This window comes from Myxocyprinus asiaticus, chromosome 6 (assembly GCF_019703515.2).
Source record: "Myxocyprinus asiaticus isolate MX2 ecotype Aquarium Trade chromosome 6, UBuf_Myxa_2, whole genome shotgun sequence".
NCBI lineage: Eukaryota > Metazoa > Chordata > Actinopteri > Cypriniformes > Catostomidae > Myxocyprinus > Myxocyprinus asiaticus.
Window position 1 is genome coordinate 44,411,270 of NC_059349.1, and position 15,730 is coordinate 44,426,999.

General features: G+C 38.6%; 1 protein-coding gene across 1 annotated transcript in view; it reads left to right on the forward strand.

Moving 5' to 3' along the window:
* Positions 1–923: 923 nt before the first annotated feature.
* Positions 924–15,730, forward strand: part of LOC127442642 (enhancer of polycomb homolog 1-like) — a 56,384-nt gene continuing 41,577 nt past the window's right edge. The window contains exons 1-2 of the mRNA XM_051700819.1: positions 924–1,179; positions 2,053–2,150. Coding sequence (XP_051556779.1) covers positions 2,082–2,150 — 69 coding nt within the window. The 5' untranslated portion in view covers positions 924–1,179; positions 2,053–2,081. The remainder of the gene's footprint in view (positions 1,180–2,052; positions 2,151–15,730) is intronic.

Consider the following 15,730-nt stretch of genomic DNA (forward strand, 5'->3'; position numbering starts at 1 on the left):
ACAGAACGTGTGTGTGTGTGTGTGTGTGTATGTATACAGTATATACATATATATATATTTCAGTTTACATAGTTTTGTTCATGGTTTTCAAGGATGAGGGCAACCTGCCCCTGTCTAGCTTCTGCCAAGTGATAGATGTTATTGTTCCAAATATTATAGGGTTTGATTGGATGCACAGCCTTTGACGTTAACGACAAAAGATATAGAAAGCATTTGATAATTTGTATTAGCATTGTTTTACCCTCTTGAAATTTTTGGGTCACAACCTGTGGCGTAACTTGGATCTTATGGGCCCCAATGCAAAGAACCTGTCGGGCCCCCTCCTTGGGGGGCCTCAGTCGTTTTTCATCGCTCGTCGGGCCCGTGTCCGATTTTATGGTTCCTTTTGGTCGACCCCCTCTTACCCCGGGCCCCAGAGTGGCTGCCCTCCCTGTAGTTACGCCCCTGGTCACATCCCACCAGTTGATAACTCCGTCACTGAGCTGGCTTTCTATTGTTTTTAGGTTTTATGTTATATTTTTCTATTTGTAAATGCTTTAAATGCATCTATGTGTAAATATTAAACCCCTCTATTTTCCTGTGCTCTAACCCTGAAACACCATAACATCAGAGATGTCATAAAATCCATTAAAAATTTTTTTTTATTTTTCAATGCTTTCTATCCAGCCAAAATAAACATCAGTGTTGTGTTTTCTAAATGTATTCATTACTGTCTCCTTGTGTGGTTAAGTGTGTTTTGCAGTAATTAGTTCTGCCACAGCATCTCTTCATGCTGCCATTTAGATCATATGTCTGAAGCTTCCCCCAGGTGATTGGTGCCACTCACTGACCAATGAGGCGGCGTCTCGCTGCCATTGCAAAGTTATTAACCCCTGTGGCAGTGTTGGACTCTCCCCGGGGTCTGCTTAGTGCTTAGAGCCTTAATCTGCTGCAAATAACGCTTTCATTTCCCTGCCGGATCTTTTAACTGGGTTGCGTTGTCTTCATTTAGCGGAAGAGATCCCTAATCGCCGTGAGAGAGAGAGAGAGAGAGAGAGAGAGAGAGAGACAGCATGCCTGACGACTGTGCCGTTTGTTTGCCAAACACCACCTTGATGCGTTGCACAGTTACGCCGCCGTCTGTTTTCGGGCAAAACATCGAAATGTCGCAAAGTCAGTACAGCCTCGTGGAGATATCTGGTAAGTCTCGACTATATGTCTGCCTCCCTAATGTAGATTGATCGATTAATGTAATTTTACAACAAAAAAAGGGGGTTGCTGAATGAGCGAGTCCAACAGTGAACTTGGCAGACGAGCGTCAGCATATTCCCAGCATCATGATGTCACATCAGCCTGGAAAATACCTGAGAAAATAGCTTCAAAAATTAGGTCTGGCTTAGGATAAAATTACACACTTGGATAAAATGTCGATTTTTATTTATTTATTTATTTATTTGATCAGACAAAGCTGAGGGTGTACTTTAGCGCGCAGGTTAAATATCTGCGGGTTTGACTGCGGATGGCCGCTTGAACTGAGCTAATATGAACGCGGGACTACGTGTCATCCGCTAAAAAAAAATGCCACGACTCCGGTTTTGTCTTCAGTTTCATTTTTTGTATTTACTTATTGCTGGGTTTGCCATGAAAGTAGCTGGATATTGACTTTTATATTCCCTCGCGCTGTGCGAGGTTTATAGCGCGCAGTTTAAAGCGCCCGTTATTCGTTTTCGAAGAATCCGGATTCTAGTTACGTCATTGTGAACAGACAAATAGGTTTGCGCCAACACTTATTTCCCGCGCTTGAGAAGCTACCAAAAATGCGTTCTTGTTCAGTAGTTAAGCATGGTGGCGCTATACGCGCCCTCCCCCTTCTATAATCCAATGTGACAAAGCCATGGCAGAACAACAGACTGCAATATGCTACTTTATTGTGGGTACAAGAAAGGTTTGTGTATTATATCATAATTTGGCTTTTGCCATAGTATGGGTGGAGAGGTGGTGCCCATAGATATGGCAACATCTTCACCCTTGATACTTGAGGTCAAGAGTTAATGTTGTTTACCTGTGTTAAAGGGGATTAACAGACAGCTGGACAATGCCGAATGGATTGTTACCCCTCTGGAGGGACAAGGTGGTGCCCAGTGGGCGGTGTGTGTCTCCTGGGAGTGGAGGTAAGATATCTGTTGTTACACACAGACCACACTTGCTTGGTTTTTGATAAGATTTGCAATATGCAAAAAACTGAATGGTCTTTAACTACAGGTTTTTGGTTGCTTAATCTTAGATATTGATGTCTCTGCTAAATCTGAACTCAAAATTAATCTCTACATAAGCAGATGTGGTTATAAAATATATTCCTGATACATGGCAATGTCTTTTAATAATTACATACAATTTCACTGCTACATAGTTATAATTGTTAGCTAATTAGTTCTAGTCATATAATTATTTAAGTTCATTAATATAGGAAGGACAAAGAAAATACAGCTGCATAAGCAGGCAGCATTTTTGCAGTGAAACATGATCTTGTGGGAGTCTTCTTTCCGATGAGAGGCGGTTCTATCTTTGCTTTCTATGGGAATAGCATTTGAGGTTGTGCTGCAACATCACTAGAATGAAACTGTAAAGAAATCTGATAAAGCTAGGGAGAAATCTCCTTTTCAAGAGAATTCCAGTATCTTCTCTTGAATCGCATTTACAAAAAATGGGGATTAACATGTCTGTATTTCAGATGGATAAAGAATAGAAGTCAAGGAATAAATTATGCTGTTATTTTTATTCAAGAAGACTTAATATAGCCTAACTCTTAAATCACCACTTGAACAGGCTCTTCTGCTAAGGGTGTTTTCACACCTACTGTAGTTCGTTTAAGGACTACAAATGGTCTCTCAGAGCAATATTGCATGTATTATGTGACCAGCCCAAATTATATTTTTGTAGTTCGTTTGATTCACTCAAAAAAAATAAAAAAACGTTCAAAGAAATTAATAAAATTATTTTTACAACAAAACCGAATTATTTGAATTAATTTGATCAAGTCTTGTTGTTCAAACTTTTTTTTTTTTGTAATTAACATTTTTATATTGATTCAAAGAGAAAACACAGAGAAAAACGCAACCATATACACACTGAATCAACATTTAACTTTTAACACTCATTAACATCCCTCCCCAAACACCAACCCTACCCTACCCCAAAGAACACCCCTGTGGTCACATAAAATAATACATGCACACAAACAATAAAATAAAAAAAAAATAAATAAAAAATAAAATATATAATAAACATACATAAACTAAACATCTCCCTCCTCATCCCTTCCCCTAGAGTCCTCCAAAACTGCCAAATACCTACCCCAATTCCTGACAAAATAAGTCCCCCAGCCTTCCATCTATCATCTTCTCATAAGCCGCCACCCTCCCCATCTCCGCACACCACTCCGGAAATGGTGGCGCTCCGTCTGACTTCCATCCCCTTAAAATAATTTGTCTACCGATCATCACACCAGTCAGAACCCAATTTTTTATATATTTGTCGCCCAAATTTATAACTTCCCCATCGCCCAAAATGCAAAGTCTGGGGCAAAGTAAAATTTGAGTGCCCAGAATGTCATGCAAATAATTCTGAATCTTTAACCAAAAATCGCATCCCCAAAAAACATGGGCTGTGTCTCCAACTTCTGATTGGCATCGCCAGCAGGTGGGTGTGTCTTTAAGACCAAGCCTATATAATCTAGAGGGGGTCCAATAAAATATTTGTAAAATCTTAAATTGCATAAGGCGAACCCTTGCACCTCTAGATGCAGACTTGACATTTTTCAGAATCTTAGTCCACACTCCATCCTCCAATACCAAATTAAAATCTTTCTCCCATAATTTCTTAATAGAAGTTAAAGCTCCATCCCCCATACTCTGAATTTACAGGGAATAGTACACTGATGCCTCATGACCTTTTCCAAAAGCCACAATCACCTCTCCCAAAGCATCTGCCTCCTTAGGGGGGTGTGTGCTACTCCCAAAAATAGTACAAAGCAGGTGGCGCAATTGTAAATACCTATAAAGCTGAGGTCTGGGGATCCCAAAATGTTGGACCAAGTTTTCAAACGATCTCAACACTCCACTTTCATATACGTCACCGAGTGTAGCAACCCCCCTCACAATCCACTCTGGCCAGCAGAAAGGGGACTTACCAATACATAATCTTGGGTTCTGCCATATGCTTTAGTTCATACCAAGTGTAAATGCGAAATAACAGGGTGTAACTTAACTTTTCCAATTACTTTGATAGAGATGCTTTGTAATGGCGAAATAGGGGCAAGAACTGCCTGTTCAATAAACCGGGGAGGGGCGCTCTCAGGTGGAAGTGACCAATGAGCCAAATGTCTGAAACTGAACGCATAGTAATAAAACAAAATCTTGGGTAGGCCTACCCCACCTTTGTCAATCGGCCTTTGTAACTTATTAAAATGCAATCTGGGACGTTTACCATTCCAAATGAAGGACTTCGCTATGCTATCGAATTGCTTGAAATAAGAGAGGGGGACATCTACAGGTAGGGACTGTAGCAGGTAGTTAAATTTTGGAATACAATTCATTTTAATAACATTAACCTTTCCAATCATCGATAAATGTAATGAAGCCCACCTGCCCACATCGCTCAAATCTTTTTATTAAAGGGTCAAAATTGACATTAACTAAATCAGACAAATTTGCTAGGAATAAAATCCCCAAATACTTAATGCCCTGTTTGGGCAATTGGAAGGCACCCGGCTGAAAAGCCGTTACTGGACAGTACGCTGTCAGAGCCAAAGCTTCGGATTTAGACCAATTAACTTTGTAACCTGAGAACTTGGAAAAGGAATTAGTAATTCTGTGGAGGCAAGGCATAGATCTAGTAGGTTCAGAGACAAATAATAAAATATCAACTGCGAAAAGCAGAAGCTTATGCGCCACACCTCCCGCCACCACCCCTGGAAAATTATCTTCCTTTCTTATCGCGGCTGCTAATGGTTCCAGGGCAAGACAGAACAATAAAGGGGAAAGAGGGCAACCCTGCCGAGTGCCCCTATCCAGAGTAAAATAATCTGAAATTAATCCATTTGTTTGTACCGCTGCTACAGGGTGTCTATAAAGTAACTTAATCCAACCAATAAATGTACTCCCGAACCCATACATATCCAAAACCTTAAAAAGATAATCCCATTCTACCATATCAAACGCCTTTTCGGCGTCATGTGAGATGGCAGCAACCGGAGTCTGATCATTCACCACTGACCACATAATGTTGATGAGATGCCTGATGTTATCAGAAGAGCTGCGGCCCCAAATAAACCCCACCTGATCTATATGTATAAGAGATGTCATAACCTTACTTAATCGGTTAGCCAAAATTTTTGACAACATTTTTACATCTAGTTGGATCAGGGAGATTGGACGGTAACTTTTACACTTGCTTGGATCTTTGTCCTTTTTAAGAATCAGACTGATCTGGGCTTGTGCCATGGTTGGAGGAAGATTTCTATTCTTTAATGATTCAGTATAAACTTCTAACAAAAGTGGAGCCAGTTCTGTAGCATAGGATCTAAAACATTCAGCGGCAAAACCATCTGGCCCCGGAGCCTTGACAGTAGGTAGGGAATTAATTACCTCGTCAAGCTACTCCAAGGTTATCTCAGAATCAAGAGTTTTTTTGCTCAATCGTCAGTTTAGTTCTAATGGTTTCACAAAATTTCTACTATCTTCATCAGTAGATGAAGAGGTGGAACTATAAAGATCAATATAGAACTCTTTAAAGGCATTATTAATATCAATGGCTGAGGTAAAGATTTCACCACCAGCAGATTTCACTGAGGGAATGATAGAAAGAGACTCTCTCTGCTTTATATATCTAGCCAAAAGCTTCCCTGCTTTGTCACCTGACTCAAAGTATGACTGTCTTGCCCTGAATAACCAAAACAGTACAAAATAGTGTTATATCTATATTTCAATCGGGTCAATTCTCTGAGGCCATCAGCTGACATACAGTGCTTCAGCTCTGCCTCTGCACTTTTAATATTTCCTTCCAACTCCACAAGTTCTTGTGCTTTGGATTTTTTGGTGAATGAGGCATACTGTATGATCCGACCCCTAAGAACCGCCTTAAGTGCCTCCCAAGCCACGCCCACAGAGGATATTGAGGACCAGTTGGTCTCTATATAAACATTGATTTCAGTCTTTAACATTTGTTGGAAATCAGGATTTTGCAAAAGGGACACATTAAGGCACCAACTATGATTTCTTTTTCTCTGTATATGGCAACACCTCTAAACTCACCAGGGCATGATCCGAGACTAAGATATTTCCAATTGAGCAATCAACAACGGATGAAATGAGGGATTTGGATATAAAAAAAAAAAAATCTATTCTAGAATAAATCTTATGGACTGATGAAAAAAAATTTATAGTCCCTACCAGATGGGTTCAAAAGTATCCAAATATCCATAAGACCAAGATTTTTACACATCCTGTGAAGCGTCAATGTTGCTCTAGGGGGTTTACACACTTTTGCTTCACTGTGATCAAGGACAGAGTACATCAAAAGATTAAAGTCTCCTCCCAATATAATATCATGAGGGGTGCCAGTGGTTTGTAACATCCCTTCAAGATCTATAAAAAAGCCCTGATCATCAGCATTAGGTGTGTAAATATTAGCCAAAATCAACCTTTGCCCTTGAATTTCAGCTAACACAATAATGACTCTTCCTAATTTATCTTTAGTCTGTTCGAGACATTTGAATTGTAGATGTTTATTAATCAATATAATGACTCCCTTGCTCTTACTTGAGCCAGCACTAAAAAAAAACATATCCACCCCATATCTTCCCAAATTTTTCAGCTTCCTGCGGGGAAAGATGCGTTTCTTGAAGAAACACTATATCATATTACTTTTCTTAAACGTAAGAAATAACCTTCCTTCTTTTTATGGGGTGCCCCAACCCATTTACATTCCATGTGGAGAGAGATAGTACACTCATATTAACATTTGACATTTTGATATAGTAGAAATAGTATGTGTCAAAAACAAAATTATAAAGACCACATTCCCCATTAGTGAAACAATCAAACCCGAACTTCCCCCCCGAACAAAACAAACAGAAAAAAGAAAAACGTGCGCATTAACCCCGCGCACGAAAGCGCCAACCGGCTCAAAGACTCAAAAGGTCTATGAAGGCACACGAGCCCCCATGACAACTTTGCCATCGGATTGCTCAATTTTGCCTCACAAATTTACATATACCATCGATGAACAACCTTGTCTTTATAGTTTTGTAAGTTATCATTGACAATCAATTCGTCTATGGGATAAATTAATGGGATTTTTATTTCCGGAACTAGACTGTTGCACTCTAGCAATAGAGGATGACATCTTTTCAGTGAGTTTTAACTCAAGCTTTCCAACCAGGCATGGCATGGCAGGGTCCTTAACATACACAATTTCGGTGACACTAAACAATCATAGTTTTGGAAATAGATGCACTCACATGACACAAAACCCAAAGGGACAACAAGCACAACACCACCAGTGCAAATACTGCAAAAAGAAAAGAAGCAAATATTAAGAGATTATGCTGCCTTCACGTGCTATTGGAATTATTGTAAATATGAGTTTCCCACTTGGAAGTTGCACGTGAAGTTGTAATTATGACTGGGAAACTCTGAGATAATTTTGATACCTGAGTTTCGGAGATGGGAGGAGTTGTAAACTTCCAACATGGCGGAGGAGAGTACGGTTTCTGTAGTGAATGACAGGTGTTAATTTTTCTAAATACAGCTAATTGTTAGTGCTTGCCATTTTGGTCATAATTATGCATATTGGCAACCATTTGATGCATGTTCTACCTTTTTACACTGTAAAAATAGCTTGTATTTGATCCAAATTCCATTACATCAGCAAGCTAACTGACTATGTATTATGGTGTCAAAATAAAAGTTCCTTAAGAAATATGAATGAACCTGGCGTCGTCCATGTTTCCTGTTCTATCCAACGACAAAGCACTTGAACGTGACATACTCGTAATTACCACTTCACAAGTGGGAAGTTGGATAATTCCGATTGCACAAAGGCTTCATTAATCCACAATTTTTACTAATGCTGCGGTGCGTTCTGGGAATCTGACATCACATGTAGGTACATCTGGTTATGGCCAATAAAAATTATGTTTAACGCAAATGGATTAAGTGACCTTCCATTTTACAAATTTAAATGGATTTAACACAAATTAAGTTGTGACAAAAAAAATAAAATCCAATAATTGTGTTACATAAGCTAATTTTAAGTAGCTAAATTCAACAAGGAAAGTGTTGTGAAAGTGTTTTTGAGTGTTGGTGCAATTTGTAGGCGAAGAGGTACCAGTCCGCTTTGCATTTCATTATGACCGTACCTTGAGGCTTGAGGCTTGCCATACATGGCTTCATTACATAATTGCCTGGGCCCATATTTACAAAAAATCTTAAGGCTAAAAGAGCGTGCTCATAAAATGTAATGTCAACCATAGCAACGAAGTCAACTCTGCCTTACTCTTACATTATAATTTCCTTTGTAAAAGTTGTTCTTAGCAGTTTTGTGAATAGGTTTTAAGCAAAAACTGTTAACTAGGAGCTCTTTGGAGAATTCCTTTTGGTAAAATAAAAATCTTTGTGAATATGGTCCCAGATCGAGATTATTTTATCTAACGCAGTTGTTGTGTACTTCAAATTCCAGTCACATTTTACTGTCCAAATAAGGGAAGTTTAACTAATATAGAAATAACATGATTACCAAGACTGTGTCTCATTTTCCGGTCCTGTCATATTATCTGAGCACTCCAAATTAACTGCATACCGCACTCAGAGCAGCTTCTGAACAGCGCATGATGCGCGAGATGTATGCGGGGGTTCGCGGCAACTCCCACGAAAATAAAAATTATGATTTTTAGTGAACACAATGCGCTCCGTTGCACTTTAATTTAACGATCGTGTAATGGCAAATGTTCTTGGTCGTTTCTGGTTCATACATGCTGTGTTAATGATACGCAGGAGGAGACGCTAGAACGAGTTGAGATGATAGAATGAAGAAACATATTTTCAAATACACATAGAATCTCAAATGTCTTCATGTGGAATAAAGCGGTTGTGGGTTTAATCGGAGAGCCTTAACATAATGTGAAAGTGAAGAATTTAGGACAGAAACATATTACTATTGCATAATATTGCATAATATAATAGAATATGGCTGGGTTGTCTGGGTTTCAAAAGGGTGTAAATATATATATATATATATATATATATTGGCATTTGGAAATATTTTAATATGGGGCTGTCAGGATAATGAAATTTGGCTGATGATTAATTGTCAAACAAATAATAGCGATTATGATGATTAATTGTCTCTTAGGACTAATTGTCATATTTCTTAAGGTGCCAAGTGTGCTTCATACACCTTGTCTTTTTTACATTTTGAACTTCAAATATGTAAATCAAATAATAAAATAGGGATATATGATTTCCTTTTAAGGCTTTAAAACTATATGAATGACATGAAGCATTTTAAATATCAAAATATTTCGAAATACTTAAAATATGTCTCTCTTTTTGGTCAACTTTGGTCAGTTTTACATTTACACTTGTTTTTGGAACTCACTAAAAAAGTTATATTTTGATATTTATATTATATTATGCAGAACTAAAATATTTCTGTCCTAATTTCTTCACTTCACATGTTATTTTAATGCTCTGATTAAACCCCCAAGCCCTTATTTCTCATGAAGAAAAACCTTTTGAGATTTGTTTCATCATTTTATCACTCCACAGAAATCGAGTAAGTGTGTTTACTCCCCTGTGCCACTCTGTGTCATTAACACTATATGAACCCGTTATGACCAGGAAAAGTGAAGCTGGAGCACTTTGCGTTCACTATCAAAGTTTATATTTGTTCTTTTATATTTTCGTGTGAGTTTGGCGTGAGCCTCTGCTGACAGCACATGCATCAAAGCAATTGAGAAGTGCTTCACACACACTTCTGGACAGTAGCTGATCTGGTTTATGTTCACGGTGTGGCTCAGGTCAATTGAATGACCCAACGTGCTGTTAATGGCATTTATATATTCGCTTAAAATTCCCCTTTTTGGGCATTAAAATATAATTGGAATTTGAAGTGCACAATAGGGCTGAAACGATTAGTCGATGTTATCGACAACGTCGACAAAAAATTGACAAATTTCTGTTGTCGAATAGTCATTTGATCTCATTTAACGCACCATGAGATCATTTGAAACGCTAACGACCTCATCAGAGCAGCACTTCAGCTCGGGCTTGATTGAGGAGAGGAAAAAAGAACAGCTCACAGCCCAGACGCACTCTAGACTTTCCAGACAGATTAAGGTGATGTAGATTGCAAAGCATGAGGGAATTATAATACAAAAATACAAAGTAAATATAGAAGCAGTGCCGTCTTGACGTAATATAAAGCGGAGCCGGAGTGTACCTTGCGTTCCGCTTGAGCAAAATTCACCTGCCAGAGCATCTAAAAAGGAAACACCCTTTATTAAAGTTCAAGTAATAAGGAAGCGGGTTGTATAAATAAGCACACACTCTGAAACTGGCATTACTCTGTGCGGTCAGAGCTGCTTATGAGTTGCGTGAAAAACAGAGTTTCAAACTTTTTGTTGATACCCTGTCTCACGCAGAGACGCTCATGCCAGACGGGCTGTTTTGAGTATTTCTGTAACTGCTGATCTCCGGGATTTTCACACACAACAGTCTCTCTTCACTTTTTTCATCCAATTTGGAATGCCCAATTCCCAGTGCGCTTTTAAGTCCTCGTGGTCGCGTAGTGATTCGCCTCAATCCGGGTGGTGGAGGATGAATCCCAGTTGCCTCCGCATCTGAGACCATCAACCCGCGCATCTTATCACGTGGCTTGTTGAGCGCGTTGCCATGGAGACATAGCGCGTGTGGAGGCTTCACGCCATCCACCGCAGCATCTGCGCTCAACTCGCCACGCGCCCCACCGAGAACGAACCACATTATAGCGACCACGAGGAGGTTACCCCATGTGACTCTACCCTCCCTAGCAACCGGGCCAATTTGGTTGCTTAGGAGACCTGGCTGGAGACACAACAGTCTCTTGAATTTAGTCCGAATGGTGCCAAAAACAAAAAAACATCCAGTGAGCGGCAGTTCTGTGGACGGAAATGCCTTGTTGATGAGAGAGGTCAACAGAGCTCGACAATAAGGACTTCCCGATGGCCCGGGGCCAGTGTGAGAGAGATTTGGGCCAGTTGCTAGAACTGTCACTTGCCCGATCGGGCCAGTGCTGCATTTATAACATTAGTGCAAGCAAACAACAAGCGAGAGAGCACAAAAATTACACAGAGCGAACAAAATATTCTAACCGAGGAGCGAGCGTGAGTATATTTATCTCGCAAAGATGCGCGAGCGCATAATATACTGGACGCGCCAAGGCACAGTCCTGTGCACGCACAAGATCGTGCAGACACCGAGCGCACTCTCCTAGCACTGTCCTCGCTCTTTTCCAAGTGTCTTAGCAGCAGCTATTACCAATGTGTAGAAAATAGAAGGAAAAAAAAACCCACTTCATGAATTTCATAGTGGGATTTAACGTCTTATGCAACATTTTAAGTATCCCTGCACATTCCACAGTCACAGTGTGTGAAATCCCCACATTTTTCGTTTTTACATGTTGGTGAAAAGCAGTAATCCACACACTGGAACACAAAAAAATCAACAGTTTCATTCTATAGGACTGGAAATCCATGTCTCTCCGTGCATATGTCTCATCATCATCTCTCTCCGTGCAGCGTAGACTGTTTAACATGCATGCGCTCTCGTAAAGGGACAGAGCGCTAATTTTATTCCCACTGTAAAAAAAAAAAAAAAAAAGAGCACATTTTCTCTCATTAATTTGCCTTTAGAGATGAAGCGCCGAATGAGACGTAATAACCTTTGATAAACCCCAGTTATACACGTGTCTGGAAATCACGATCTGCTCAATATCCAAAATTTAAGTATAGATTGTATTAGGTTAGTTTCAAAATGTAATCATTAATTCGACGTTATAATGGCGTTTGATATGAAAAGAAACAATCACTATGGGTATTATTATCAGAGCTGTTCAGCTGCAGGGTGAAGATGAATATTTGAAACAGTCTACTTTATATCATCCTCATAAAACACCTGTTACATGTCTCATATCTGGACCGTACAGGTATTTTTGTTTTTGTGCTTTGTGCATCAGTAAGTGTTGGTCTTTAGGTTGTCTGATTTCATGTTATATACACATTCTTAATTCACAGATTAGGCCTAATATCTCCCTAATGTATATTACATGTCACAACTGATTTGGTAGCAGGTCTCTTCTCAGGGATTCATATGTTTATTACATTCAGCCAATAATCACATCTTTAACTCAGTGATTAAATCTTTGATCCTGTGTGTGAATACACTACATATGGCCAAAAGTTGCATGACAGCATGACTAAACGGGTGACTGAAAACACATCATCTCCTCCACAGAACTCTTCACTTAACTCATGTGTAAATGGCAGTATGGCTGAGGTTAATATGATGTATTTATGAATTTATATCTGTAAAGTGCTTATATGGGATTACATAAGGCATAAATCATATCTTGCAAATTATAAATGTGATTCAGTTTGGGGGGACATTGTCTTAAAAACATAATATATGTAAAAAATTATCTTTGGACACATTTTTAAAACCATGATGGTAAAAACAGCTATTTATCATTTTTGTGTTGGGGCCAGTAGAAAAAAAATCCCTAGCGTTGAGCCCTGGAATGGCCAGAATGTTTTGAACTGGCAAAGTCTACGGTAACTCAGATAACTGCTCTGTACAATTATGTTGAGAAGAATATTATCTCAGAATGCTATTCTGAGATGCGGGTTGGTGCTGTTTTGGCAGCATGAGAGGGACCTACACAATATTAGGCTGGTGGTTTTAATGGTGTGTGTGTGTGTGTGTGTGTGTGTGTGTATATATATATATATATATATATATATATATATATATATATATATATATATATAAAATCAATTTAATATATGCACTCCCATTTATATAATATATATATGGAATAAGTTTGGAATAATGTACAGATTTTGCTGTTTCGGAAGGAAATTGGTACTTTAATTCACCAAAGTGGCATTCAACTGATCACAAAGTATAGTCAGGACATTACCGATGTAAAAAAACAGCACCATCACTATTTGAAAAGTCATTTTTGATCAAATCTAGACAGGCCCCATTTCCAGCAGCCATCACTCCAACACCTTATCCTTGAGTAATCATGCTAAATTGCTCATTTGGTACTAGAAAATCACTTGCCATTATATCAAACACTGCTGAAGCTAGGAATGAACGCTATACAATGCTTGAAATTGGCCAAAACTTCATACAAAGTTTGTATTTCATACAAAGGTGTACACTACAGTCTTCAAAGACAAAGGACAACTGGCTCTAATAAGGAACAGAAAGAGATGTGGAAGACCAGATGTACAACTAAACAAGAGGATAAGTACATCAGAGTCTCTAGTTTGAGAAATAGATGCCTCACATGTCCTCAGCTGACAGCTTCATTAAATTCTACCCACTAAACACCAGTTTCATGTACAACAGTAAAGAGAAGACTCAGGGGTGTAAGCCTTAAGGGAAGAATTGCAAAGAAAAAGCCACTTTTGAAACAGAACAACAAAAAGAAAATGTTAGAGTGGGCAAAGAAACACAGACATTGGACAACAGATAATTGGAAAAGAGTGTTATGGATCTTAACCCCATTGAGCTTTTGTGGGATCAGCTAGACTGTTAGGTGTGTGAGAAGTGCCCAAGACAGCCACATCTATGGCAAGTGCTACAGGAAGCGTGGGATGAAATGTCACCTGAGTATCTGGACAAACTGACAGCTAGAATGCCAAGGATCTGCAAAGCTGTCATTGCTGCATTTGGAGGATTTTTTGATGAGAACACTTTGAAGTAGTTAAAGAAATTCTGAAATTTTTTTTTTTTTTTTTCAAATTGTATAGTAATTTTTCATGTTTTTAATGTCCTGACTATACATTGTGATCAGTTGAATGTCACTTTGGTGAATAAAAGTACCAACTTTTTTCCATAAGAGCAAAATCTGTACATTATTCTAAACTTGTGTGTGTGTGTGTGTGTGTGTGTGTGTGTGTGTGTGTAACGACTAATTTGACCTTCAGAAAACCCATTTAAAATACTTCATCTATTCCAAATCCGACGCTAAATTCCACTGAAAAGGGGCATTTATCTGCAACGTGCTCGCCTTACATTATGATCATTGTACATTAAATATAGAACATGATACGCATTCACTAAATCAACGTTTGTGAATATTTAACAGGCATATTTATTGAAAACAATTGAATGAATAGTGCAGGATTAATGGAACAACCCTAAAAGCCTGTTCTAAATGGAAATCACCAAGTAAAAGTTACTTAACCTATTAAAACAGTCAGGACATTGTTGAAAATAATTAACAGGTAGACTAAGCCAAATCTATGAGAGAGGAAAAAAATGCACTGAAAAGTTGCGTGTATTTCACGCCGTGCAGTCGAGCATTAACCATTGATCTAATATGACAGCTGTTCGGTAAAGAACGTTAACCAATAACAGTTATGATGTAAAAAAAAAAAAAAAAGTAGCTATAGGATAGAAAAAATAGGCCTGTGATGTAACCTGCAATAAACCTAATGTATTCTTAACATGACGTGCACACAGAATAAAAGATAGTTTAACCCGTTAAGCAGTCGGCACCTTGTTGAAAATAGCCTTCTTAATCAGCAGATTAAAAAATTGCTAAAACAGTTATTTTCCAGGCTACTTACTCAAAAGCATACATTTTTTGATGAGTAAAATTAACCCGTCGACATGGTCTGGTGAAAGATGTGACTTGACTCACCTGAGGCGTCTATCCTGCGCTTGGAAAAAGCCCGCTCAGCGGACAAATAACATACAAGCATGCACAGATGTAAAGAAGACTCAAATGTGAAAACATCCTTAAGGACTTTAAACCATTTGGAAAGCCGATTCCCGCACCACCGAAGTGATTTCATAACTACTTTGCTGAGTTTGCTTGTGTAGCGAGAGGACATTCTCCTGCGTGCTCCGCCAGTGAGAGAGGGAAGAAGCACACGCAGCCTGAGGTGAAATTAAACTCTGTATCTGCTCCAGATATCATCTTTTTTTAAATAATATTTGTATTATTCTATTTCAAATATGAAACATTAATATGACCGTAATTTAAGTGCAGCCTCTGTAAAAAAATATTAAGCCAAACGTAAATTATTATCAATTTAATGGGGGGAAATATTAACCGACCAGTAATTCCAGTGTCGACTAGCAGCATCAGAACCATTTAGTAGACTAGTCTCGCACATCCCTAGTTGAAACACTGGTATCATTACATCTTTTTTAATTTTAGTACGACTTGGTACCGAAGTACCGGTACTTTTGACAACACTAATATGTAGCAATATAATTAGAGATGGTCCGATACCACGCTCATGTAATTGTACTCGTAAAAATGCTCCGATACCAAAGACCGATACCATCTGACGTACAAATGTCATTATGTAAACATTCAGCATACATATAAAAATCACGTCATGTCACAGTGAGATTATTAAACAGCAAAAGCTGCAATTTAATGTGATTTAAATATATCGTTTGTAATAAAT